Consider the following 25374-nt stretch of genomic DNA (forward strand, 5'->3'; position numbering starts at 1 on the left):
CTTCTTGCCTGTGCTGATTCTATACATCCTGATAAAGTAACTCTTGCACCCTTTTAAACCCAGCTGAAATACTATCCTATGCAAACATGTTGCTTTTTCATCTGTACTTAAGTTTAAACTGAAAGTGATCCAAAAAAACATGAATAATGAATCACATAGTAAACTCTTTGACCCTTTTTATTTTCATTTTTTCTGCAGCAATGTTATCTTGATCCCTTTGGACACCTTTTGAAACTGAAAAATGTAACATTATAGCAAGATAGGCAATTCCATCCATGCAGTTTGTTTCTCTCACAATTTACTTCCCAAAGTATTTCCAATTTATTTTAGCCTTTAGACAGCCTCCTTAAGTAGCCTTTGGAGATCATCTCTGCTGCAGCTTCTGTGTATGGAAGGGCCTAATACTTTTTTCTTTAAATTAACAAATGTTAAGGGCAAATATTAAGATTTTTAAATAACTTGCCTAGATAGAGAAAAAGAAGTAAATACAAAATTGAGATTTAAACTGATAAAATCTTTTGGAGATTTTTTTTACGTTCTTGAGTGTCTTGTCTTAGTACTACAACTGCTAAATTGGTCAACAGATGGCAACATAGCATTAGGCATGGAATATGACTGTGTGAAGATCACAACCACTCTGTGAGAACAAGTTGTGCAGTGGAGACACGAGAGAGTATTAGACTGATTATTAAAAAAATCAGTACAAATTAAAGAAAAAAGTAGGAGTGGCAAGTACGTAAAATATTTAAGGTAAATATTGTAGTCTTTGGTAAAGCAATGCTTAAAATCTGTAGTCAAAATGTCAAATCACTTAAAATTTGCCAGGCTCATCAAACCATGAGCTAGGAGGAAAATACAAAACCAAATAAAGAAGTAAATGCAAATGGCAGTTTAAGAAAAAGACTTATGCCAGAAGTTCACTGTGTTTTAGAAGGATTATATTTAATTCTGTTTGCAAATTGAGTTACCTGTTTGCTTTTCTGGATAAATAGGCACTAGCATCATGCATTTGCCCCAGCTGAAAGTAACTACTTCAAATGGTGTCGTCCTCAGGATGCGTGCAATCACCCAAAAGCAATAGTGGATTGTTTGTGCAATAGTCGGTTTACTAAATCGTTGGTTAAACCCTGCTGGTAGAGAGTTATACATTCTTTCCTTTAAAACCAGTAAGCACAGAAACTTTGTGTCAGTGTGTCTGATTTTAGACACGCTGCCTTTGCCAGAAAGGGTCTGGACAAATGCAAGTTGCCCTGAGAGAAAGATGTCTGTCAACACTACTTCAGGCTGCACGTGTTTGTGTGGTTGCTAAAGACCTGATTCAAGTAAATGCTCGTTTTTGCTTATATTTCGCCTCATTTTTGTGTACAGCTGGCTGCATGCTGAAGACTGAATTTTATGCTGATCTAAACAATATTATTTTTTATTTCCCAGCTATGTTGAAATTTGCAGCAGCACAAAACGGTGCTATTTTGATACTACTGAGAGGAAAGTTGTTACTGCTCCCTCAGCAGTGGTTCTGACACTGCACTTTTCATGGTGGAGTCAGCACTATATCTACACAATATTGGAGAATGTGTTAAATTCCTCTCTTCAGAAAAAAAATACTTACATAGCTAAAAATGTGATGAAGCCTAAACATTTGCTCTCAAAGACAACAAAAATCAAAGAGAAATTTATGCAGAATTTGTTTTCTAGCTCTGTTTTTAAAAATGAACAAAAGAGCAGCTGTACTGTGTAGACCAAATGTCTACTCTGTCTCCGGCAGTGGCCAAAAACTGATGCCTTGGGAAGAATAAAAGGCGAGAGTAAGCATATATGAAGGATACTTCCAGAATAATCCAAAATGTGCCTGTCACTCACAAAAAAGGAGGCAATCGTTGTCTTCATGCATAAATTTATTTAGGTGGTGTTTAAAAAAGAGCTAAAACTTAGTAACGCTGTGTAGTACAGAGAACTGTGAGAAAAAATTGCATACAAGTGTCTGTTTTACAAGTGCAAAAATATTTTTTAAAAAACATAAGTCAGAAAACTGCAAGTTTCAGGTTTTTTACTATGCTTATCAGAAAATTGAAGAGAGTTTAATCTCTGCATGGTAATAAATGTACTGGGAAGTAGAGGGGAGCGGCACTAAGTTTTTAGGAGTCACTGCCAGGGTTTGGTGGCTTGGCATGTCTGGTAAAGTCATGGATGTTTTTGACCACTGTGGCTGAATCTGGACTGTGGGACATAACCATCTTTCCAAACTCGTGGTTCATGAGGAGCACCACAGTTGCTTCCTCTATAGACACCAATGCCTCTGTTCCTGATCAAGGAGTAGCCCTGGTGCAATCCAGTCATTTTCCAGTCTGGACAAACGTGGAGGCAGGATAAAGAGAGCAAGTGCATAAGACACCTAACCTGCCTTGATACTCATTTATGTACTTGTATGCCTTTTGCTAAATATAGAACTGATGAAGACTCTTATCAGGTATGAATATCCAAACAGTAGGATAATTTTTGCTATTGTTTTTCAGTAAAGATAAGTTCTTTAATCCTGCCAGTTCTTCATGTGAACGAGCCCCTCTGCCTCTTTCATTTGTGAAATAGATGTGAAGATCTTTGCTTATTTGAAATAAGAACCAGACCCCATATGAAAAGATTGTCAATCAGAAGTGAGTTAGAGTGAGACAAAATAGTAAAATAGTTTTTCTACCAAAAAAATAGCATTTATCAATCACCTAGGACCATTCATTGTTACAGGTTACTGTTCAGGGACTGAAGTTTCCTATCACCTTAGGGAAAATAATTTCCTCCATTGTGTTTCTTTTCAATGCGGAAGAGCCTATCGAGTCCAGATTAAACACTGAGATGCAAATGAACTATTTTTTTCTGCCTTTTGGTACAGGATCATTCCTTTCACACATCTCTCCACCTCAGTAGTAAAACTGAGACACGCACCATGACTACTGAATGTCTGACAAAATATTCTCATTTTGTGAGGGCAGAGAGAGGTCTTTTAGCGTGAACTTGATGCTTCGCAGGTATGGTTATATTGCTTTTAGCTTCAGGACTAATGGAATTGCTTTGTGGGCCATGGATACCTGCACAGGGCTTTAGTAATTGGTCTGGATACACACCAAGGCAATATTTTACTCCTGGTTGTTTTCTTTGTCATAGCTCACTCTGTTCCTATACACTCCATGTTGTATGGGCAGTGTGTTCAGTGTGGCATAGGTATGGGAGAAATTCTTTCTATCAGAAGATTTCTTTTCCTTTTTATTCACTGTTTTACCTAATTAAGCATGAATGTGGGACTCTCACTTGAGAGAATGAAGCATTCATCCCTGTTCTTGCTCCTAGAGGAGCTGGCCACTCTTCGCTTGTTAGCCTTTCTTCTTTCAAACAGCAAGAGCAATCGCTCCGTCCTCTTCAGCAGAACATGTTTCAGCTCTGTTTGTAGCCACCTTGCAGATGGATTTAAAACAAAGCCTCTTTATTAATACATTTGGTTGCTGCTTAAGACAATAAGTGCTACAAATGGCATTGCCACAGGAAAAAGTCCTTGTATAAGTATTTATGTATTTCTAGAGTCTTCGAAGAAAAAAACCCAAACTTTCTTAAATTGCCTGGTGTCCTGTACTTAGTGGGGTAGATTAGCAAAAGGTCTTTCATAGGGCCTGGCTTCAAGGTGATTAAAGAGAGAAAGTGCTTACAGGGCTAAGGCCTGGATGTGTGTCTGGCAGACTTTGTGATCTATGCCCCAGCTAGGATCCATTTCTGCTAGCAAGTGAGAGCCTCAGCGGGTGGAGCTGTTTAACAAAGAAAAGCTGGCCAGGATTCACGTGAAGTGCAGTCTGGGAATAAGGAGAGAATGCTATTTAATGCCACGTCCGACTGCAGGAAGATATACAGGGCTGGAAACACTCCTGACATATCCACAAAGAAAAGCTATTAGTCACATTGATTTCATCTCCTGCCATATTCACACTATAGTTACTGCTGTGGGCTAATAGCATATAAGGTAGTTACTTTGTCTTAGTCAAAATACTTCACAAATCACTTAACCCTTTCAGATGTAGACATGTGCTGGGGAGATACAATAGCAATTTTAGAGGTAGGGTCACCTTAAGCTTTCACACACAAAGAAGTTTATGGGCCTGTCAGTGAATGCGTCGTTGCAGATTTACTCGGTTTTGTTTAACTGAGCTTCCAAGTCTCCTGTGAGTGGTGTTTTTCAGTTTCAAACAGTCTATAGTGTCTGCACATAACCTGAAGTTGCTGGTCTCTTCCCCCGGAAAAAGTCATTTATTTGGCGGGTGCCCCATCTAACAACCTGAGATGAGATCTGCGACAATAAACAGGTGGTTAATGCTCAATTTCCACCATCCCCGTTTGCTTTAACCCTGACCAGACTTCTTAAAAACAGCTGCTGCCCATTTGTCTTTTTCTGATCCTGTGCTTCAGGTAGAGCATCCCAAAAAGATTTTCAGCTGTCAGGTCTCAACCGGCGGCTCAGCAAAGGGCACTAGACCCTTCTGTGAGGCGTTGTACCCATCACAGTAGCATTTACATTAATAACACAGTAAGAGAAACTCATGTCCTGTAAAAAGCTCCTTTATCGTCTTAAGTAATCTAAACAACTTTGATATTGGATATATTATGTCTAGCAATGTTAGACTCAAAATATTTCAAAGCCTTGATGTAGCTATGTAGCTAAATTTACATACAAGACATATTGTCCTGTATATTCTGCAAAGGTTATGTATTTAGAAGTAGATTTAATTAAATAAACATGTAACATGTGCTTGCTTTCTCTACAATAACCAAGACTTTTAGGTTTATTTATGATTAATAATTAATTAAGAATTGATTTTATATAATTTTGTCTTATTTTTATGAGAATCTCTGAAATTATTACATATCATTCATTTATACAGTAATCTTTTTCCTATAGTAATTATGTTTGCATTTTTCATGTAATTAAATAAGTCCAAATATATCTGAAATACATTGGGCTTGCTAGTTCAGTTTTACTAGAATTCCTAAATGACTTCCCTTTGTTACATTGACTTCATGTTTTTGCGAACTCAAGAGTTTTTAATTTTGAGTGGTAAAACTGGTAGATAATACTGAAATCAGAATTTATGTGAAAATATTGGGTTTTTTCACTAATTGGTCATTTTTTGTCAAACAAATTTCTTTTTCTTATGACTTTGGACACTTTTTATATAGTTAGTGTAAACAGTTGATAAATGTTTCATGTAGCAGTAATGATTTTTTTAAAACAGTGATACTTTTTAAGAAAACACAAAAGCATGCATATGTGACTTTTTGCTTTCATTTTGATGAAGCAAACACCTAACAATAACATTAGCATACATGTAAAGCCTGAAAACTAAGTAGCTGAGCTGAGTGATCTCTTAGTCTATAACTATCAAGTAAAAAATAAAGTCAAAGGTCTGAGATTTTTAAGACAGTAATAAAAAAACTGATTCTGTTGATTTTTTAAAAAATAAAATAAGGATATGTTAATTTTAAAAATAACGGGTTACTCTTGGAGCATAAATATGGTTGTATTAAAGGTTTCAGTGATTTACCACTGGTTTAGAACTGCAGTTTTAATATATGTTTCCTTTTTATAATTGCTTAGATGGCAGAGTAAGCATGGATTAAGGAGATGTCTTCTCTTATTTTAAGATGAGGCAATTATTCATGTTAGCTAAATCTATATTTAATATATTGGGCTCAGTCCTGAATAAATTTTTAGCAGACATAAATTATGCTGTGCTTGCTTGCATTTATTTATATGATAATAGTGCTCTTTTTAAAATTAATACAAAAATAGTTCCAATTTGCTGTGTTCAGATTCCTATAGTATTAGATGGAAACACTTTAGTTAAAGCACTGCAAAGCCAAGAACTTGAAGATGGGACTTTTAAAGACTCCTGCTAAGAGAATTAGGTGTCCTGATCACATAAATGCTTTGTGAAAAAGTGGTGGTAAATGCACCTTGCAGATAGCTTCACAGTGAGTGGCTAGGAAAATGTTTGGAAACACTTCTTGAGTTTCCTGGGATTCATCCCTAGGGTCATCTATTCCTCCTTTCCAGGCTAAACCAGGAGCCATCTGACAAGCCTTTACAAACTTTGTAGTCCCTCTGAGAAACATGCAGGTGAAAGCCCTGTCCCCCCGTGTTGGCTCTCAGTCTGACCTGTGTCATGAGCTGTCCTGGTTTCGGTCCCTAATCATGTTCTACTCATGTAATGGGAGTAGGCTTTGAGGATATTCCTTCCCATTTCCACATCTGTGCTTCTCGTACAACACCATTTGCAATTTATCACATATATTTCCTAGTTTGGTCCTACACCAGCTGTGCTTCAGATGTTCTAATGATCTTCTGATCCATTGAACTTGAACACAACTGTGTCAAAATATGTTGAACAGAATGTTCTGCATGTTTTTTCATAATTTTAAACCGTATAATTAAGAGACACTGTGCTCTGTACACATCACTGACAAGCAGCGTTGTAATTAAATGAACAGGTGAGCCTGGGACAAGATAAAAAACCTCTGTCCTTATGGTGCTTGTCAGAATAAGTTGCATTACAGTATTTAGAAAACTGCACTTTTTTAAAACTATGTGTTTGGGCAGTTCCATCCTTCCTAGAAAATGCTTAATAAGGTTTCCACGGCCATGTGAGAACATTCTAAAGTAATAGAGTGATCTTTACTTCTTCCACCTTTAATATAAATGATATATTCAATTTTTTGCAGGCAAAAATAGTTTTTCTTATGAATTTCTGATTTACTGTCTTTACAAGATTTTGACCAAAGGAGCATGGCATTCTCTAAACCTATCCCAAAGGACTAGTTGAGTGAAGAATTTCTGAGTTTAAATTCAGCACCAATATGAACTCTTTAATCAAGTAGATTTCTTACACTTCCTAAATTCAAATGGCTGAATATGTTATTCATTTCTCATCTATAATGTTTCTCAGTTTCTGAAAATTGAGTCTTAACTACAGAATTACTGGTGGCAAATTCATAATTTAAGTTTTAGTGTGGTGTGCTATTTGAGATATCAATGGGCTAAACCAATTTTGTTTTCAAATAGATTTCTTGGAAGAACGCTAAATGCCACCAAAATGTTTTCTGAGAACTTGGTGGATTTTGTGACGGTCTCTTTTTTTTTTTTTTTTTCATTTCTGTCAGCTAAATTGCATTGAAAGAAGCTACTTTCTTGAAAGTGAAATATTATTAAGATAGACGACACTGTTGCTCCTGTGAAAAGAGTGTGACTGGCTCTTTTGCTGTGACAAAACATTTAAGAGTTCCTTCCCCCCTTTTTTGGCATTTGTCAGTGTCTTTTAAAAACATCATTGCACTGTGTTCCCTTATGAAGTTAATAAAATGCCCACCTTGACTTAATATGTTACAACCCTCACCGCTTTAATCCTCCCAAAGTACAGTGCTTATAGTAAGTCAGCCAGGGGCGATACTGAAAGAGATAAAAATGCATCTTGTGACCAGTGATGCAATAAGATTGTGCCACCTATCCTGTGGGATCTGCACTGGATCTTTCTGAGCTTCTGGAGATCACGTAATGCATCCTGTTTCCATGCTTGCCTGAAAACTTGGATATTGATAGAATGTGAACCAATGATCAATGTGCTGAATGAGAAAAAATGCAGCCATCATTTTGGTCAGTGTTTCATACAGGACAATTATTTACAACGACTTATTTCAATAAGACAGAGAAGAGGACATTGGGTAGATGGAGAGAATGTGCTTCTCTTAGCTTACCATAGAGTGTCCCTTGACTTATAATATCTCCTCAGCAATGACTAGGGGAATATCATAAAATGCAGTTGGCAAATGAAGGGAAGTAAGAGGAAGGATATCATTGTGTGGCTTAATTTTACTGTTGTTTTAAAAAACTGTTGAAAAACCGCATACTTAAGACTGGGGAATTGTCAGCAGTGGAACTGTGTTAAGACATGAACTAACCTGAGTATATACAACTATACTGGGAACTAAAAAGGAGAATTTTTGCGGAAATTGGGAAAGAGAGGGACTTCTAACCCGAGATTTCTGATCTACCCCGCACCAAATTCAGTGTTGATATCTTTAAATGACAGTGAATACCTCATACTGGTCCGGTCTTTGCTAGGATTATTTCTAATATTGATGCGTTTTATTGCGTACAGACATTGGGCAAACATGGAGCCAAAACCAAAACAATAATCTCTGTTTTCCCATGAATTCTAACATGGCAATTAACTGAGTCTAAACAGTCAAAAAATGAAGGCACAAAAAATGAATTTACACACTAAATGCATTAATACAACATTTAATACAATTGTTGAAGAGTTGACTTTCTCAACTTTTTTCTTGGACAGAAGGAATTTCAGCTCACAGATTTCCCAGTTCAGTTGTCAGTTAGGGAAATACTGGACAAAGGCTCAGGTAACACTTGTATTACAGCCTATAAAGTATATGTGCATAATGCTGTTTTCAAGTATAATTGTTTTTCAAACAGACAAAATACTATCCCAATTATGGTAGCATAACATTTTAGTCTGACAAGGAATCTTAAGAGATGTGACTTTTACTTCAATTAGATATAATTCTAAATAATATAGATTGCATTTGTTTGAAATGCATTTTAAACGAAGTTCTAAATACACTTAAGTTTCTCACTAATTACATTATCCGTTTTGTATTATTTTACACTACATGACATTACATTGCATTACATTACATTGCATTGCATTACATTACATTATTTTCAACTACCTTAGTCATGGGAAAATTGTAAAAAGTTGCTGTACGGTTTGGTCTCCCAAGTGTTTTGAACTGATCTAAGACACTGCTCTGCTAAAAGAGTTGCCTTACTGCTTTCTTGTACTCTTGCTAGCGTTCGTGATAATGCTAGTACAAGAAGAGAGAGGAAACATGGAAATGCGCAGGCAGTGCAGGGGAAAGCAGTCCCTCTGAGGCAGCAAAGAGGAATTACATCTGTTTAACCAGACGGTGGAACAGCATCCTTAGGCTCTGGCTCTCCTCTGTAGGGCGTGTGCAGCACTGGACAGTAAAAGAGACTTTCATTCAGCCAAAATACTCTTAGTCTAGGGAAAGACGCAACTCTGAAGAGAAAAACTGGAGAAATTTTGAGTGTGGTATCACTAATTGTCACCCACCTTGTGCCTGAATGTTTTCTTTTCAGCCTGTGCTCAATCAGCATGTTTGTGGGACTGCAGCCTAACTCGGGTGTGCTCTGACGTGCTCTCAGGGCTCTGTTGACAATCTCCTGGTGTTCACAACAGATGAGACTGGCCTATGGTATAGTTTTTGTGCCACCTCCAGCATATGGTACAGTTATAACTAGGTCAATGGAGACCTTGCTGCCTTCTAGTTCCTTTTGGCTGTTTCAGCTGTTTGAGCCACCACACCAATCCACAAAGACATTAGTTTAAAAAGAAAGCATGCACCACCATCCCAGTGCAAAGAGACGAGGTGCTGTTGTTCACAACCTGATAAAGACCAGGAGACATTGTAGCTAAATCAGCAAAGAAATACTGGCCAAAACCTCTCTGTATGTACTGAAGCTTACTTGAATGTCAGTAGCATAGATTTTTGAGAGCAGAATCATTATTAAGACAAGTGCATGATATATGTATTTGGTTTTTTTCGTGCATTTTCACTCAGGCCATAAATTCACAGTATCAACATCATAATGTAAGAAAACAGTTCAGTGCATGGATTTAAAGATTTGTTTCTGGACACACAAAGCTGTGGCAAGCCTGCATAGAGAACAGTTGCATGCACAACTCCAGTGGCTAAATGGGGCTTGCTTTGCATGTGTAAGTACAATTCTGTTCCTGAAAATGCAAACAATAATTTACTCCTACTTCACGTTGGAAGGATAGGTGAAGATCGTATTGGGTACCTTTTGAGAACTGAAGCCAGCTGGCAAGCTGTTGCAGTTTCAGGCAAAGCCAGTGTTGTCTGGGTTTTGGTTGTCTTCCAATAAATTGACCACAGAGCTCGCCACCAGGTACCCCTTTCATGCCCTTTTCTATCAATGCTCTGTGGTGGACACTTTCTCTCTTTTCCAGCTGGACTGTTGCATTGAATTGGTTCACCCACCAAACTTTTAGTTGAGGTACAGTTTGGAATAGTACCTAATCAATCCATGACAGCAGGATGCATTCAGTCGGAATGTGTAGTAAGCAAGGAGGGAGTGGAAAAGCATTTGGGCTCAGTACTCGAGTATGGCAACATCCAAGAGACATTTTTGACCCAGCTTATTATTTGCCAAACATTTCACAGCTTGTTTTCTTTTAATTTGAATGCTTCATGTTGAAAAATGGAGAACATAAAGGAAGCAAAAGCCAAAAGGTTTTATGATCACATTTTTACAAATACAGATCTTTGTTTTTTAATTCCAAATAGCCTGTAATTTCAAAAATCCATTATACTAAAACCCTTTTAATTCTCAGTTGAAATGAAAAGCTTATAGGGCAGAGGTTAAATAAACTATTTTATTTATCTCATGACTGATATATTTTAGTTGGTTTGGCTCTTTAGAGGGGAAGAGAAAAACAAACCCTTAGATATTTGCACAGCTTTACTGAAAATAAAATAGCAACAAGACCAAAAAAGTCCTGTTAGTCCACATTAGTACTGCCAGATCAGCGACTCAACCTTGCCTCTGTAGCTGGGAAAAAGTACTTTCTAAATTAAAAAAATAAGACTGAAAGACTACAAAAGTTCTTCTAACCCATCCCATTTTAAGGGGATTTTTTTTAGGCAGAGTTTTAAGGCAGAGTTAGAATTTTATGTCATTCCTGAAAAATATTTGTCTAATTTTCTTAAAGCTTCTTGTGAAGGAGACTGACAACCTCCCCAATCCTTAATTAACCTCAAAGAGAGAAAGTTTCTTCAAGTTTTTGGCTGAATTTTTTTTGCTGCAATGCAAGCCCACTAGTTCTTATCTTACCCACTGTAGAGAGAGTGAACGAACTGTTCCCTGCTTCTTCGTGATAGCCTCGTAAAACCTGTTATTATGCCCACTCTCAATTTTCTCTAATTTAGCCTGATCAGTTCCAGTTCTCTCAGTCTTTCTTCATAGGTCATGTTTTCTAGATCTCTGATCTCTTTCCTCTTTCAGGGCTTTTTCAGACAGTTCATTTCTTTCTTTGAAATCTGATGCCCAAAAATGGATGCAGTGTCCCAGCTAGAGCTTTGCCACTGCCAAGCAGAGTTGAAGGATTACTTCCTGCGCCTTGCAGGCTGCTCTCCCATACATGTCGCAGAATGGCGATTGCTTTTTTTTGCAGTAGCACAACTGTGACTCTGGCTTAGCTTGCCTTGCTATATCTCCCAGATTGTCATTTGGTGTTCCCCATCCTGAACAGCTGATTATTTCTGCCTGAGCGTAGTCCCTTCTGCTTTTCTGTACAGCATTTCAAACTTCTTTTCTAAGCAGCGCTCCAATTTCTGAAAATTATTTTAAGTTCTTGCAATGCCTTCCTGTTGCACATTTGCAGACTTAGTTAATGTGGTTTCTGTTCTGTCGTCTGAGTTCTTACTGAAAACATTGCATTTTGTAATGGACCTCCAGCCAGCAGGTCTCTTCAGTTGTTCAAAGACTCATTAATAACTACTCTCTGGTTATGGTCATTCAAGCAGTTTTCACTCGCTTTATAATACTTTAATCTAAACCTTGTTTCTTAAATTTGCTTATGAAATTGTTACGTGAAATGGTGTCAAAAATCTTGCTGAAATCAAAATATATGACAACCACTTGTTTTTTGCTGTCATGAATCCTTTCACCCTCCTTACAAGCAAAGTATAGTGACTTGTGATTTGTTCTTGACAAATTCCTGTTGACTATTACTCATCTGCTTATCTCTCAGTGTTTTTAAATTCTTCATTTGTTCCATTTTTTTCAGTGCATTGAATTTGAATTGACTATTCTATAATAAGACATACATCTACTAGCTGTCTGACTTTGAGAACTTCTCAGTGACAATGAGTAATAATTCTGAGGTCACTTCATTCCCTTCTTGGCTGTCCTAGGATGAAGTTCATAATACATACTTGATTTGAAAACTTGAAATTTGTGGAAATGTTCTCTAGTTTGTTTCCTATTTTAGGCTGAGATTTTACTTCTTTGCAACTGGATTAGCCATATACTCTCAGATGACTCTTCTGATAAAAGTGTGCGAAAATGTATTAAACACTTCAGCTTTCCTAGTTTTTTGTCAGTACCATTACTTTTCTGCTAAGTTGTGGACTAGCTCTTTCCGTAGCCACAGTAGAGTAGCCGTACTGCAAACTCCCAATACTGAAGAATTACATCGGGCTCTTTCAGCTTTACTCTTTCCAGCAGCCTCCATCACCAGTAACGTTGCAAACCTACTTCCCACTCCTCTGACAGGGTCCTTAAGTTGCCAGCTCAACTGTCGTCTTTAGCATCCAGGACTGTCGACAGCAGAAGAGTAGAGACATCACGACCTTTGAAACCTCGAAAATGTTATGGTCTGGCTGCCCTGTAGAGAACATGCTTTGTGAAGAGCAGTTATGGTCATAGCTCTAGCTACCTGCGGTGGTGCAGTGGCCGCTAAGGGCTGAAAAGGGAAGGGGTATTTGGCTTAGTCGAGTTCTTGAGCTGCCTTTGTATCAAATTCAGCCCCAAATCACAGCATTTACAGTCATAGTGGCAGTGCTGGCAATGTTGCATCAGATGATTGGGAAAAGAAGAGGGTAACATGCAGTAGTTCAAAGTAAATAGAGAAAGTTTTATTTTAAAGATGGGTAACTTGAGGCCCAGAGAAACAAAGTATTATTTGCAGAATCTGATAGTAGGTTTTGTAATGTGAAATACCATCCATGACTGAAGTATGTTACTCTCACACCAGAATCCACTCCTCAGCTGTCTAAATAAGTCTCTTGGGAATAGGGGTGAGGAGGGGATAAGATATATGGGAAAGGAAATGAGAATGTTATCTCCACTTTACTGTGTAATACTCATTTAAGAATGGCTAGAGCTTTCTGAATAATGAATGTATCTCAGTATTTCATGTCAGTGCAAAATGCTTCTGAAGAACAGTTATGGTAAATGAGAACTGAGCAACTGCTATTAGAAAATTATTATAAACCTTAGGAAAGTGCTAATTTCAAAAACAAAACACAGATTTCATTTTGTAGTGTGACTTTCAATTAGGAAAAAAATATTTCATTTTAAAGTTCTCTTGAAAAAGTAACTAGAATAACTCTTACATCTTTTTTTTTAATCTCTTGCAGCTCCCAGACAGCTGTATAATGGATTACTATGAAAAATACAAGCACAGAATGAATGAGCTTGAAGCATTTAATATGGTAAAAGTTATAGGATTAATACTATTACCTTTTATATGTGTGCTAGTCTAGAACAAAGCCCTGTTAAGTTTTATGCCGAGGTGGACTGTCTTACGCTGTGGTATGTAATCGCAAAAACAAAGCAGCTCCCCCTTCCAAACTTCGGAGCATATCCTATTCCAAAACTATATTAGGTGTCAGTAAAATAATAAAGCGAACACATGGAAGATTCTTTTTCAAGAGGGACTATTACCCTGGAAAATGAAATGTCATTCTCCTTTTAAACCTAGACTGGTCTCCATGCAGTTATTTCATAAAAATTCTTTTTATTAAAATTCATTATTTCCCTCTTTAAAATTGTTCTGCTTCATATAATATCATTTTCTTGTTGGACAATGTCTCAAAACCAACTAAATAATATAATTTCCTGGCTTTATGGCATTCCATGTATTTTTGATCTTCAATATAATCTGTTTTGAAGATGTCCATCCCACAGGGAAAATTGGCAAGGTGACATTTCTACAACAGAACCACTAGAAAATGACTGACTTTCCTGGAATTGTTCTGTGGAAGTGTAACCATTCGGAAGTGTATTAGCTCTCTTTCCCAAAATCGTTATAGTATCTAACCTTTCTTTTAGTTGAAGGTTGTTCTGGCTCCCTGCATAGAAGTTTTGATACTTCTGGATCGTCTTTGTTACCTCAAGGAGCAGGTATTTTTGCATTATATTTTATGATACCTAAAGGCTACATCGGTGAAATGAGACTATTTCAGCCAATTTATTGCTGTGCAGACCAAAAGTCTCTGTTGCAGAATTATTATTCTCATCATATTTGCAAAAGTATAAGCATTCATTCAATTTATATAAACATATGCCCAGCAGATGTTTTTATTTTCAGCAAAGCAGCAACAGTAAAGTTTATGTTCTTTTAATTGTATGGTAATTACTAGTCAATAGGTAGTAAAAAATAAATTAATTAAATATGCAACAAATCTCATTTTATACAACATATTGAGATATTTAATAATTAAAAAGAATATTGGAAATGCTAAACAAACATTGTGCTGTACATGCTAGAGCTTCCAATGGATATGTTTTAGAACATATAATTCAAGAAATTTTGAATTAGGTCCAAAATGTTTATGATTTCCTTTTATTGTTTCTTAATTAAGATCAATGATGAGAGAGGGTGCACTTTTTCCAACTGTATGGGTCAACTGAGGTACATTTGACTAACGTACAGCCTGGATATATTTCACAAGTATAGACCTGGGATATAATAAGCAAATGCTCCTACATTGACTCCATAATGATTTATATTACAGTGTTTCTTCTAACACTAATTTTGAGCTTGGCCTGATTAACTCAGAAGCAGCAATCGTACTTTCTCTGCACCAGTAAATGTTTTTCGGACAAATAATAATTTGCTAGGAGGAAATGGTAGCGTCTTCCAGCTTCTGCTCTGGGCCATGGTCAAAATAAAATTTTAAAATAAAGTTTCAACCCATTCATGTGAATAGCTCTGTTTTTCCACCATAAACCTTTCATTTTAACAGCTCCATTTTATCATAAGTAAAAATTCACTTTATTCTCTGCCACAGTGTACTTGGAACAACTGAGTTATAGTAAATGTATGCTTTTGTTCTAACTGGTATTTTTATAGAGAGGCAATTTGAAATATTTAAATAAAAATGTATTTTCCCAAATGCCAACCAGTTATAAATCACATACAGATCTGTATGATTTCCAAGACAGAAGATCAGACTTGCTGCATTTAGCACTAATTTACCTTTTCTAAATGTAATATATGCATTGATTTGATCGTGTACTGGTTGATTCACAAAATGTGTTTAGAAAGAAAAAATAGAAATGATAAAAGCCATATGCAACATGAAGACCAGATCCAGCTGGCCTTATTCATTTGAAAAGTCAGTTAATTAGCTTCAGTAGTAGAATGTGCTGCATAAAATGAGTAGGACTTGATCCTTAATTTCTTTGCTCTAGTTCAACCGAAAAAAAGCTTTATTGACGAAGTGGGTGGTAAGCTGTCATTTGATAGTGCCAGAAATAATTTAATGTCTTTAAAATACATCCTGTTTGGGATATCCTTTTTTCTCAACAAACTTTCCGTGATTTTCTTGTTAGGTAAATGTTCTTTCTGCTTTGCGTTAAGGATAATTTTTAATTTTTTTTTGCAATTTCCTATTTCAAAATGTGGACCTCTTACCGTATCTAAGCTTTTAAGTCAAACACATTTTTAGGTACTTCAATCATATATCATTTTACAGGACAACATTGCCTGGTCTGGACTTGTGAAGTTATTTGATCCTGTGAAATCCCCCAGATGCTATGCAGTTATTGCTCTGAAGAAACAGTCATGTTTTTAAGTGGAAGCAAATTGCAGATAGGTTGGAAGCTCTGAACTGATACTGCTGTTCCCTCACTTTTATTCTGTTATTTTTAATTGATTCCTCAAGGACACTGACTGTTTGCTTTTTAGCTGCAAAAGTGCAATGCCTTTTTGAATCATGAGAAATAAAGATCTCCTTTATAAATACCATTGCTTCCTTATGTCAGTTATTAAACAATGTTGAACATCTGGCTTTATTATAAAAGTTATGACCCATATTATGTGATTATTATTTTAAACTCATTTTTATGTTTCTTCTTTTTAAGGCATTATACTATGTATCAATACCCTTTCTTTTGATATTTCTAATCATAAGATCATACCTTCTTAATTTTTACCAGTGGCTGGCATTAGCAATCTCAGACTAGGCTCGCCTTTTTCTTTCCTGGATTCAGATGGTGCATAGTATAAACAGAAAAATAACCTGCACTGTAAACAAGAGGTAAACTAAATAGGATCTTTGTACTTTCCTGTTCTCCAGGTCATCAGGACCAGCTTATTTCTAGAGCAACCTAGAAAAGCCTAGATAGTAACTACCTGCAAAGAGCAATTTTGTATTAACCCTTTCTTCCTTCAGGCATGTTCCTGGCATGCACTTGTTCGCCTGTCACTCTGAAAGAAAAAAATGTGGGAGATCTCTCCAGTGGGAGATTTCCCAGTGCTTAAGAATCAGCTGCCCTGCTGGAGTTCAGTCTGTAATCCTTGGTTTATATCAGAAAGCTATTATCTGGCCCAAATGTGTTGGGTATAAATACTTTGGTACCCAAGTGAATTGAAACTTGCTAGGCAGTTTCTCGTTGGCTGTACTGCATTCATGAGTGGGAAATTTATTTGTTGATGCATTTATCTCAATGGATTGCCTAATTAAACTTACAGATTTTCCATCAATTAAAAAAGAGGAAAGTTTCTATTCTAAGTCTTAGTGCTTTTATTAGAATTTTCCAGCATATATAAAACCTAATTAACTACCAGCGCACAGAAAAAAGGAAAAAAATAAATATTAAAATACAGCATTAAAGAAAAAAAGGGGAGAATGCAATTTTGGTGGGCAGAAGATGAGAATAACAGAAAATATTGTTATGTTAACTATATAGTGACGGTAATAGTCATGGGAATCAGACTGAGATTCAGATGTGAGTAGGAACAAATCTTACTCTGTTTCAGTCTGCAAAATATAATGAGAGCTTGAGAACATGGCCATTCAAGAAAAGAGAAGTAAGGTATTTTTCTAACAAGTCACATCTTGCTTGATGTGTTCAGTTGGAAGAAATACGTTTTTCTGGTGGTGTAAGTTCTATTTTAGGACTTTTATTTAGGACTATTTTAGGACAATCCATATTAGCTCCATGCATCCAGTATGAGCTTCTGTTTATCCCAGTATGTTCAGTCCTTAGAGCTGCTGAACACCTGCAATACCCAAGGAAATTAACAGAAGTTGTAAGTTCTCACAGCATCTTTGGAGTGGAGCTAAGAAAAGAAAATGAGGCCTTCCATATATGCCACTTTTTATTATATAAGGAGTACTGAGGAAACTAACAAGCTGGTAGATTCTTTTCCCAGGAGAGGAATCAAAAGAAATAAAATCCTTTCCTAACCTCTAAGCATCTGGAAGGAAAAAACCCCAATAATATCTGATATAAAGAGGCAATCTAAAGTACATGACGTTAAAAAGAAAAAAGATGAAGAAAAATGTTAGAAAAATAGGGTTTATATATTATATTCTACTAAGACATGATGACTAATTATTACTGAAGTGTTAGTGTTGTCATCCCAATCTTATGAGCTGTTGGAAAAATTTACTTGGGAATGAAATTGCCTTTTTTGTGTTATAAATTGATTCTTCTTTTTCACATCAAAACTAAAAACCGGACATATATATGATGTCCAAACAAAGAAAGAACAGTTTCTTACTGAAAGCAAGTGCTTAAAAGTACCCTGTTATGGCCCAAAAATATCCATTTCAACAAGCCCCACCTGGTTTAATTTGAACACAGTCGAAATTGCATAGGGTATACAGACTATTGCTAATTTTGTGTGGTATTTTAATGTGTGTAATGCTATCTAAATTCAAAGTTAAATTCTTATTACTATCTTAAGAGAACATTTCATAGAATCATAGAAGCATAGAATCATAGAATCATTAAGGTTGGAAAAGACCTCTAAGATCATCGAGTCCAACCATCAACCCAACACTACCATGCCCACTACACCATGTCCCTAAGGGCCTCATCTACACGTCTTTTAAATACTTCCAGGGATGGTGACTCAACCACTTCCCTGGGCAGCCTCTTCCAAGGCCTGACTATTCTTTCAGTAAAGAAATTTTTCCTAATGTCCAGTCTAAACCTCCCTTGGCGCAACTTGAGGCCATTTCCTCTCGTCCTATCGCTAGTTACTTGGGAGAAGAGACCAACACCCGCCTCGCTACAACCTCCTTTCAGGTAGTTGTGGAGCGTGATGAGGTCTCCCCTCAGCCTCCTCTTCTCCAGACTAAACAACCCCAGTTCCCTCAGCTGCTCCTCATAAGACTTGTGCTCCAGGCCCTTCACCAGCTTCGTTGCCCTTCTCTGGACACGCTCCAGCACCTCCATGGCTTCCTGTAGTGAGGGGCCCAAAACTGAACACAGTATTCGAGGTGCGGCCTCACCAGTGCCGAGTACAGGGGCACGATCACCTCCCTACTCCTGCTGGCCACACTATTTCTGATACAGGCCAGGATGCCATTGGCCGCCTTGGCCACCTGGGCACACTGCCGGCTCATGTTCAGCCGGCTGTCAACCAGCACCCCCAGGTCCTTTTCCTCTGGGCAGCTTTCCAGCCACTCTTCCCCAAGCCTGTAGCGTTGCCTGGGGTTGTTGTGGCCAAAGTGCAGGACCCGGCACTTGGCCTTGTTAAAGCTCATACAATTGGCCTCGGCCCATCGATCCAACCTCTCCAGGTCCCTCTGCAGAGCCTTCCTACCCTCAAGCAGATCAACGCTCCCGCCCAACTTGGTGTCATCTGCAAACTTACTGAGGGAGCACTCGATCCCCTCATCCGGATCATTGATAAAGATATTGAACAGGAGCAGCTCCAAAACCGAGCCCTGGGGAACACCGCTCGTGACCGGCCGCCAACTGGATTTAACTCCGTTGACCACAACTCTCTGGGCCCGGCTGTCCAGCCAGTTTTTTACCCAGCGAAGAGTGCACCTGTCTAAGCCGTGAGCCGCCAGTTTCTCTAGGAGAATGCCATGGGAGACAGTGTCAAAGGCTTTACTGAAGTCCAGGTAGACTATATCCACAGCCTTTCCCTCATCCACGAGGCGGGTCACCTGGTCATAGAAGGAGATCAGGTTGATCAAGCAGGACCTGCCTTCCATGAACCCGTGCTGGCTGGGCCTGATCCCCTGGTTGTCCCGGACATGGCTTGTGAGCGCCCTCAAAACGAACCGCTCCATGATCTTTCCCGGCACCAAGGCCAGGCTGACCGGCCTGTACTTCCCCGGATCCTCCTTCCAGCCCTTCTTATAGATGGGCGTCACATTGGCAAGCCTCCAGTCGTCCGGGACCTCCCCAGTTAACCAGGACTGCTGGTAAATGATGGAGGGTGGCTTGGCAAGCTCCTCCGCCAGCTCCCTCAGTACCTTCGGGTGGATCCCATCCAGCCCCATAGACTTGTGAGCATCCAGGTGGCGTAGCAGGTTGTTAACTGCTTCCTCTTGGATTATGGGGGTTTATCCTGCTCTCCGTCCCTGTCTTCCAGCTCAGGGGGCTGAGTACCCTGAGGATAACTGCTCTGACTATTAAAGACTGTGGCAAAGAAGGCGTTAAGTACCTCAGCCTTATCCTCCTCCTTGGTGGCAACATTCCCCGCCCCCCACATCCAATAAAGGATTTGCAACAGTTTAGAATAAAAAGGACATCTCTAGGATTAGGCCAAGTGCTTTTTCACTGAATAAATTTGCATCCCCCCCCAGCAACTTCTCAGGCTCTTTCAGTACTTTTCACGCACTTTGTAGTCTATGCAGGCAAAGACAGAGGCGGTGTGCTTCCTAGAATAATAACTGTCAAGAGGTTTATATGACGAGTTTGCATTCAGCAAAGTCAGTTGCTGTCTGCTCTCAAAGCTGTTTCGAAGCTTTGGATGCCTGAATACCTATGAGCTATTGTTTACATAATGGAAAAATCCCTGACAGTGATCAAGATGAATAAAATTATTTTTCTTCATGGTTAGTGCCAAAAGTTCTTCCATAATGTAAACCGTATCCTAAATATGATTAAGTCTTTTGATAGAAAAGAATCTCTATTTTCTTTCAGTGTGACAGAGAGCTATCTATCTTGATACGCTCCTTAAGAAATAGTGGATATGCCTGCTTTCCCTCAGATGTTTGCCTGATTCTGTTCGTGGCACACCTATACATCTGTAGCATTTTCTTAGGGCTGGAACCTGTTCTTGGATGGAGGAACAAGAATATATGCAGGGTACGTGTGCAACCTTAATATCCAAGAGTATGTTGTAGCCCTAAGATCTCCAGGCTTGCATTTGTGACAATAAACTTTAATTCTGCAGTTCTGATTCATGCCTTAGAACATCACACCACAAAAAAATTTTGCACTGTTTTAGTTTCAAGTTTTTTTCTGATTAAATATTAAGTATTTTTATTACAAATTATCTTCTTCATTGAAATTATTTGTTAATTTACTATTAAAACAACAACTATCTGCTTAGAGTTAAAATGCTTTTGCTATGTCATGGTGGAGTTAAAATCTTGAGACTCAAAATCCATGTGTCCTATGATGCCTTAAAATCTGCACAGGGGAAGCATGCTAAATGTATTTGGCTTGCTGGCAGCTATATGTCTTTTTGATGATTGGAGTATTCTTTCCTATCAGTACTTATTGGTTCAGATTTACTTTTTTCCTAAAAAACATCCTAGGTGTGTTATTATATTGCCAGAGATCACTGATACTAATGGCAAGTAGTAAAATAGGACCGGCACCACGAAAGTCTTCTCTGTGAAACAGCCAACTTAGTATGGTGCTTCAGACTTCCTTTTCTCTGGAAAGTAGCTGAATCTTTGTTAGCACCTTTAAATCTCTTTTATCCCATGCATCTTATCGTTTTTACTGATATATGTCCTCCTTCTTGCTGATATAATCCTAGTGCTCTGAAAGGAGAGGAATCCATGCTAGGCTATGAGCCATGAAGAATTTTTAATGTCCGTAATCAAATCAGAACTGAAATATAGTTGCCCAGACATTTAAATTGGTCACCCAACCCTTAGAACTGTGACTTTGGCTTCCTTAGTTTCTGAGATCCATTGAAATTTTGCAGTTTCCAAGATTCCTATATTTCCTACCAGGTGGGAGCATGGCCTGATTCTCTGGGATCTGGCTGCAGTTCCATCACCATGTTCATCTGAAATAACCAACTCAGTTTGGTGGCTCTATATTCTTTATCTCCAAGCAACTGCTGAGTAAGTTGGTTTATTTGGATTTGCTTATCCCTGGTTGTTATCTTTGTCAATGTTATATTTCAGAGTAGTCTTAAGAAAAGAAGTAAAATCCTTCTGAGGTTTAGGAAGCCTCAGTGAAGTTGCACCGCAGTTATACTTCTTGTTGCTTTCTCCCTTAAAGCCTTGAAATTAATTCCTGATGATCAGACAGATTAATAAGCACCAGACAGCCTGAGAGGCATAGGTTATTAAAAAATACTATGTACAATATCTTCTCTGCAGGAGTCTTTTTTGATTCAAGAGCTCTGAGGCATTTTCTTCACAGAAATTCCAGTGCACATTATCATTAAACTCAAACATCCAAGGAAACCCACCAAGGTAATGAAGATTTGTCTCCAACTGTTAGAACATGCTGTTGTACACCAATCTTCCCAGTATACACCTGCATCCTCCTCAAGGCTGTCTGCAATGTCTGTATCAAACCGAAGAGGAATAGACACTTGTCTCACCATCCCAGTAATGCTGTTCATGAAATCTACAAGAGAATGACACTCTACTCTCTGCTTTGCGTTAAAAGGCAACAGAACTCTTAGAATGGGTATGTCCGACATCCAGAGACTTCTCCAGATATCATTTTTGAAATCCATTTAACAGACTTCTTCAGTCAGTTCAGTCTGTTAGTTACTTCAGTCAATACTGACTATCATTAATAGGTCTACAAAATTTTGTGCTGTGGTTTATGTTCCACAGACGGACCTTTCTCATAATACAGAACTGTGGATTCAAAGGAAATCAGAAAATGGTTTCTAGATTACCAATGAAATTTAGAAGAAATTGAAATTGTACTGCATAAGTGTGTCCTTGGGAAAGCACAGTATATGTACAGGTAGCATCATGACGCACACTGGTGGCCAGAATTTGTTAAACTCACAAATAGAAAACACATAGACAAGATTATATGGACAAAAAATCTCAAAGATTTGCAGTTACTGTAAAGTATATTACTATTCTTTATAAACTGTAAGAAGAAATGTAATTATCTTATGCAATGGAAATACAGGAAAGCATGAACTTTCAGCACGTAAACAGGAGATTCAGATTTTAAACTTGCCTACAATCTAGGAACTAGCTGCGAAAGTGAAAAGAATTTTTAGGGCAACAACCTGATACACTGTTCACCCCAGGAAGTCAAGCTATTTTCTACACAACATTTATTTTGTACCTGTTGTATAATCCATAGTTTTGGTCTATGCTTACTTTTTGTTTGTTTTTTAATAGTTTATCATTAAATTATCTCTTTTCAGTTTTTTGCAATTACAGCCACAGTGGCTATGTATAGTAAGCGAGGACTTTCCATTTACTCTTGTATGTAACACATGCTAACAAGATACGATTATTTAATATCTTTGTTTCAAATTAATAAAGACTGTCCAAAAGCAAAATATCACTTCTAAATTTAAGTGTAGTTTATCTGTGGATTAAAAAATTCTGCATGTGAAACCTGTGCAAACTTTTAACTTTTCATTACAAAAATCTTGGGTTTAGGTAACTCTTTTTCTCTTTGCATCTGGACCAATATGAATTTATTCATGTAGATAAAGATGTTGTCAGGGCAGCTGGTATTGAGTTTCACATGGAATTTATCAAGAAAATCAAGATGCAGTAAATCTACTGAGCCAACAAATCAGATTGTTAGACTGAAGCTCAGATTGCCTTAACACACAAACTGTCAACTCTTTCATGAATCACTGATGAAAAGAGCGAAGCTGTTTGCTTACTGAATAACGCGGTAGTGTCTGGCACCAAAAGAGAAAATTCCAAATAAGAAGGAGCAGTGATCACCTCTCCTGTTTACATAAACCTTCAGAAACAATAATTAAAATGTACAGTTGTAAATCTATGTTGTTTATTACACCTCCTATTATTAGAGTAATGAATAAAGACTGACAGCAGAAGCAGCCATGCTGTTTCTCAACTATAAATCCTAAATTCACTTGTTAGTCTTAGAAAGGCTGAAGTCATCAAGAGGACACACAGATGTTAAAAAGGGTAGAATGAGCTGTACATTACTTGGATAAATGTGCTATTTGCTAACCTTTTTATACTCTAAGGCATGGGTATCCATTCAAAGAACACAACTCACAGTACTCAATGGACAGCATATAAACCAAGTTTTATCAATTTTAAGCTCTTCAGTGTGTATTTATTGGCAGACTATTAGCTAGCAAGGGTTATAAGGGTGATTTCAGCAAAATTGTTGCTATGCTGTTTATGATTAAAAAATTCAAATAAAAGCAAATAAAAAAAAGTAAACCCTTACTTTCCTGGAAATTTCAGTTTTAATTTGAGAATATGAATAGTGGTACAGAGTCATCTAGTGAAAATGCATATCATTAAGATTACCCATAGACAGATTCTTGATTTAAGTAAAAAATGTCTGGCCAACAAGAGCTTTAGAGAATTGCTCATTTGCTTTTTTAAAAATTCACACTTCTTTTTAAAGTCACACTTCTGTAGTGACGTTGAACTTTTTTTTTTAGTAAAGAGAATTTGATTAAGTTGATTTAGAAAAATAAGGTATTCAACAAAAAAACATTGAGAAGCACCACTTTGTTCCTGTGCTTATCCTCAAACAGTATTGCAGAAGTGAGAGAAAATGTAACAAGTGTATCTAAGAGGTGATTTTTTGGATAACCATTCTGTTTGCACTGGTTAATCATGTGACTCAAGTTTAATGTCATCTATCCAAACACCAGTTATTGAAATCATGAGTTACAGAGAAAAGATAATTTCCTAAATCAGACATTTAAATAGCATTGAAATTGAAATCATCACTTTTCTGAAGTCATCCATGTCCTTTGACTGGTTGTAATTTGTCTATATAGAAAAGAAGGACAATTCCAAGCATTCAGCATTATACAAAAAATCCATAGATAAAACATTAACAGATATTAATACGAAACAATCCATTATGTGCACTTAAGTAGTGAAGACCTGGGTTGTCTTCATTTGAGTCACTAGCAAATTTCTGTTGATTTCCATGGGAGCAGGCTTGGATACAAAAGCATCTGCTGAAGACAAACAGTGTGGATGATCAAATATCTTTTGTACAAAGACAGTTCCAAATTTACATCTGTGAAGGCAAAGAGATTGTGTACACTTCCTTTATCTATATGTATTCAAGTTGAACAGTATAGAAACTATTGTGAACAGTGGTTCATCATTGAAATCTTCCTGACATATAGTAAGAGAAGTTTCAAATGACTTTTTGCTTATTTTTTATTTCAGATAATATGTTTTTAATGCATTAAAACTCTCAGGATTTTCTTTTCTCCACTCACTGGTCCTTTAACAATGAGAGCACTGATTACAGTAATACAGGGTTAAATGGCACTTATTGTTCCTAAGAATAACTCAAGTGTCACAGCCTGTACTTTCTTTGAAGCCAATGGTAAAATTCCCATGAACTCTGTTATAACTGTTTTTATGAATATGGAAAGTAAGAGTTAGCCTTAATCCTTCAAAAAGCAACATTTGTTACAGTACTTTAACAGAATATCTTCACAGCAAGATTTCACTGTAAACCTGTATTTCCCTTCCTTCCCTTCCTCTGTGCAGAAATTTTATAGAACATTGTAAAACAAAGAATTGAATTTATGTAAATGGTATGTTTTCCCAATTAGCCACCTCTATCAGCACTTTGCAGGCAGTGCATCCCTTATTCATGAACTATGTGTTAAAGAAAGTAATGCTAATTAATAACTCTTTCTGCACAGCCCATGAATTCAATACAGAACCTATAAATGTATACTGTGAGACATAAATATTGATTGATTTTTACAATTCCATTTAAGATATATTTTCAGAATGGATTTCCATGGAAAACATTTTTTAAAGGTAATTTTATTGAAAATATTTTGCAGTAGGGCTTGCAAATTATGTAACTGGAGGTAGGATCTCAGTGAAGAGTGGAAATAATATTTCAGGTTATCAGTGGGAATATTTTTTTTAAATTTTCCTGTTTGTTATGGTTTAGCATTTAACTTCAAGACAACATAAATTAATTAAGTGTAAAATGTATCACAATTATTCATTCACTTCTAGTGTATTATTGAAATATTGCAGTTTCATATGTTGCTAATTTATTTTTCCTTGGCAAACTGTACCTAAGTTTCCAGAAGA

General features: G+C 37.2%; 1 protein-coding gene across 5 annotated transcripts in view; it reads left to right on the plus strand.

Moving 5' to 3' along the window:
* The window catches only part of METTL25 (methyltransferase like 25), a 62720-nt gene extending 46817 nt beyond the window's left edge, over window positions 1-15903 (plus strand). For 3 of the 5 annotated variants that reach the window (XM_075150546.1, XM_075150566.1, XM_075150575.1), the window contains 3 exons: window positions 13291-13365; window positions 13985-14056; window positions 15634-15903. In XM_075150546.1, coding sequence (XP_075006647.1) covers window positions 13291-13365; window positions 13985-14056; window positions 15634-15732 — 246 coding nt within the window. In that variant the 3' untranslated portion in view covers window positions 15733-15903. Of the gene's footprint in view, window positions 1-198; window positions 1715-13290; window positions 13366-13984; window positions 14057-15633 lie in introns of those variants that run through there. The other 2 variants (XM_075150553.1, XM_075150559.1) reach the window with 2 other exon arrangements.
* Window positions 15904-25374: the final 9471 nt, after the last annotated feature.

This window comes from Calonectris borealis, chromosome 1 (genome assembly GCF_964195595.1).
Source record: "Calonectris borealis chromosome 1, bCalBor7.hap1.2, whole genome shotgun sequence".
In the NCBI taxonomy this organism is placed as follows: Eukaryota; Metazoa; Chordata; class Aves; order Procellariiformes; family Procellariidae; genus Calonectris; species Calonectris borealis.